This window comes from Eurypyga helias, unplaced genomic scaffold (assembly GCF_000690775.1).
Source record: "Eurypyga helias isolate BGI_N326 unplaced genomic scaffold, ASM69077v1 scaffold25370, whole genome shotgun sequence".
Classification (NCBI taxonomy): domain Eukaryota; kingdom Metazoa; phylum Chordata; class Aves; order Eurypygiformes; family Eurypygidae; genus Eurypyga; species Eurypyga helias.
The window spans coordinates 1-378 of record NW_010224141.1 but is presented as its reverse complement, the minus strand read 5'-3'; the positions used below and the strand labels follow the sequence as shown (position 1 = coordinate 378).

At 64.3% G+C, this 378-nt stretch overlaps 1 protein-coding gene across 1 annotated transcript in view; it reads left to right on the top strand.

The window, feature by feature from the left end:
• LOC104516367 (collagen alpha-1(VII) chain-like) overlaps positions 1-345 on the top strand; it is a gene marked incomplete at both ends in the record, with an annotated part of 3,106 nt that extends 2,761 nt beyond the window's left edge. Inside the window, 2 exons of the mRNA XM_010160674.1 lie at positions 163-222; positions 310-345. Of these exons, the coding sequence (XP_010158976.1) occupies positions 163-222; positions 310-345 (96 nt within the window). The remainder of the gene's footprint in view (positions 1-162; positions 223-309) is intronic.
• Between the last annotated feature and the right edge of the window lie 33 nt (positions 346-378).

Genomic DNA, 378 nt, shown 5'->3' with positions numbered 1-378 from the left:
TCCCAGGACCAGAAGGATCTCCTGGCCCCAAGGGTGACACGGGAGATAAAGGTGCCCGTGTGAGTACTGCCTGGAGACAGGGGGCACAGGGGGCATGGCACAGCCCCCCTCAGGCTCATGGTACCCGTGCTGTTTCTCCAAGCTGTGTCTCTTCACGTCTAGGGTGCCCCTGGCCTGAGCATCCCTGGGCCGGCTGGCCCCAAAGGCGAGCAGGGCGATCGGGTGAGTCTGGGTGCACCCTAGGGCCTGGGGCTGGCACGAGGCCATCCTGGTCCCCAGTGACACATGCTCTCCCTCTCCAACAACCAGGGAATTGTCGGCCTCACGGGCAGGAGCGGCCCGAAGGTAATGTCACTGCAGGAAGCACTGCCCCTCTGA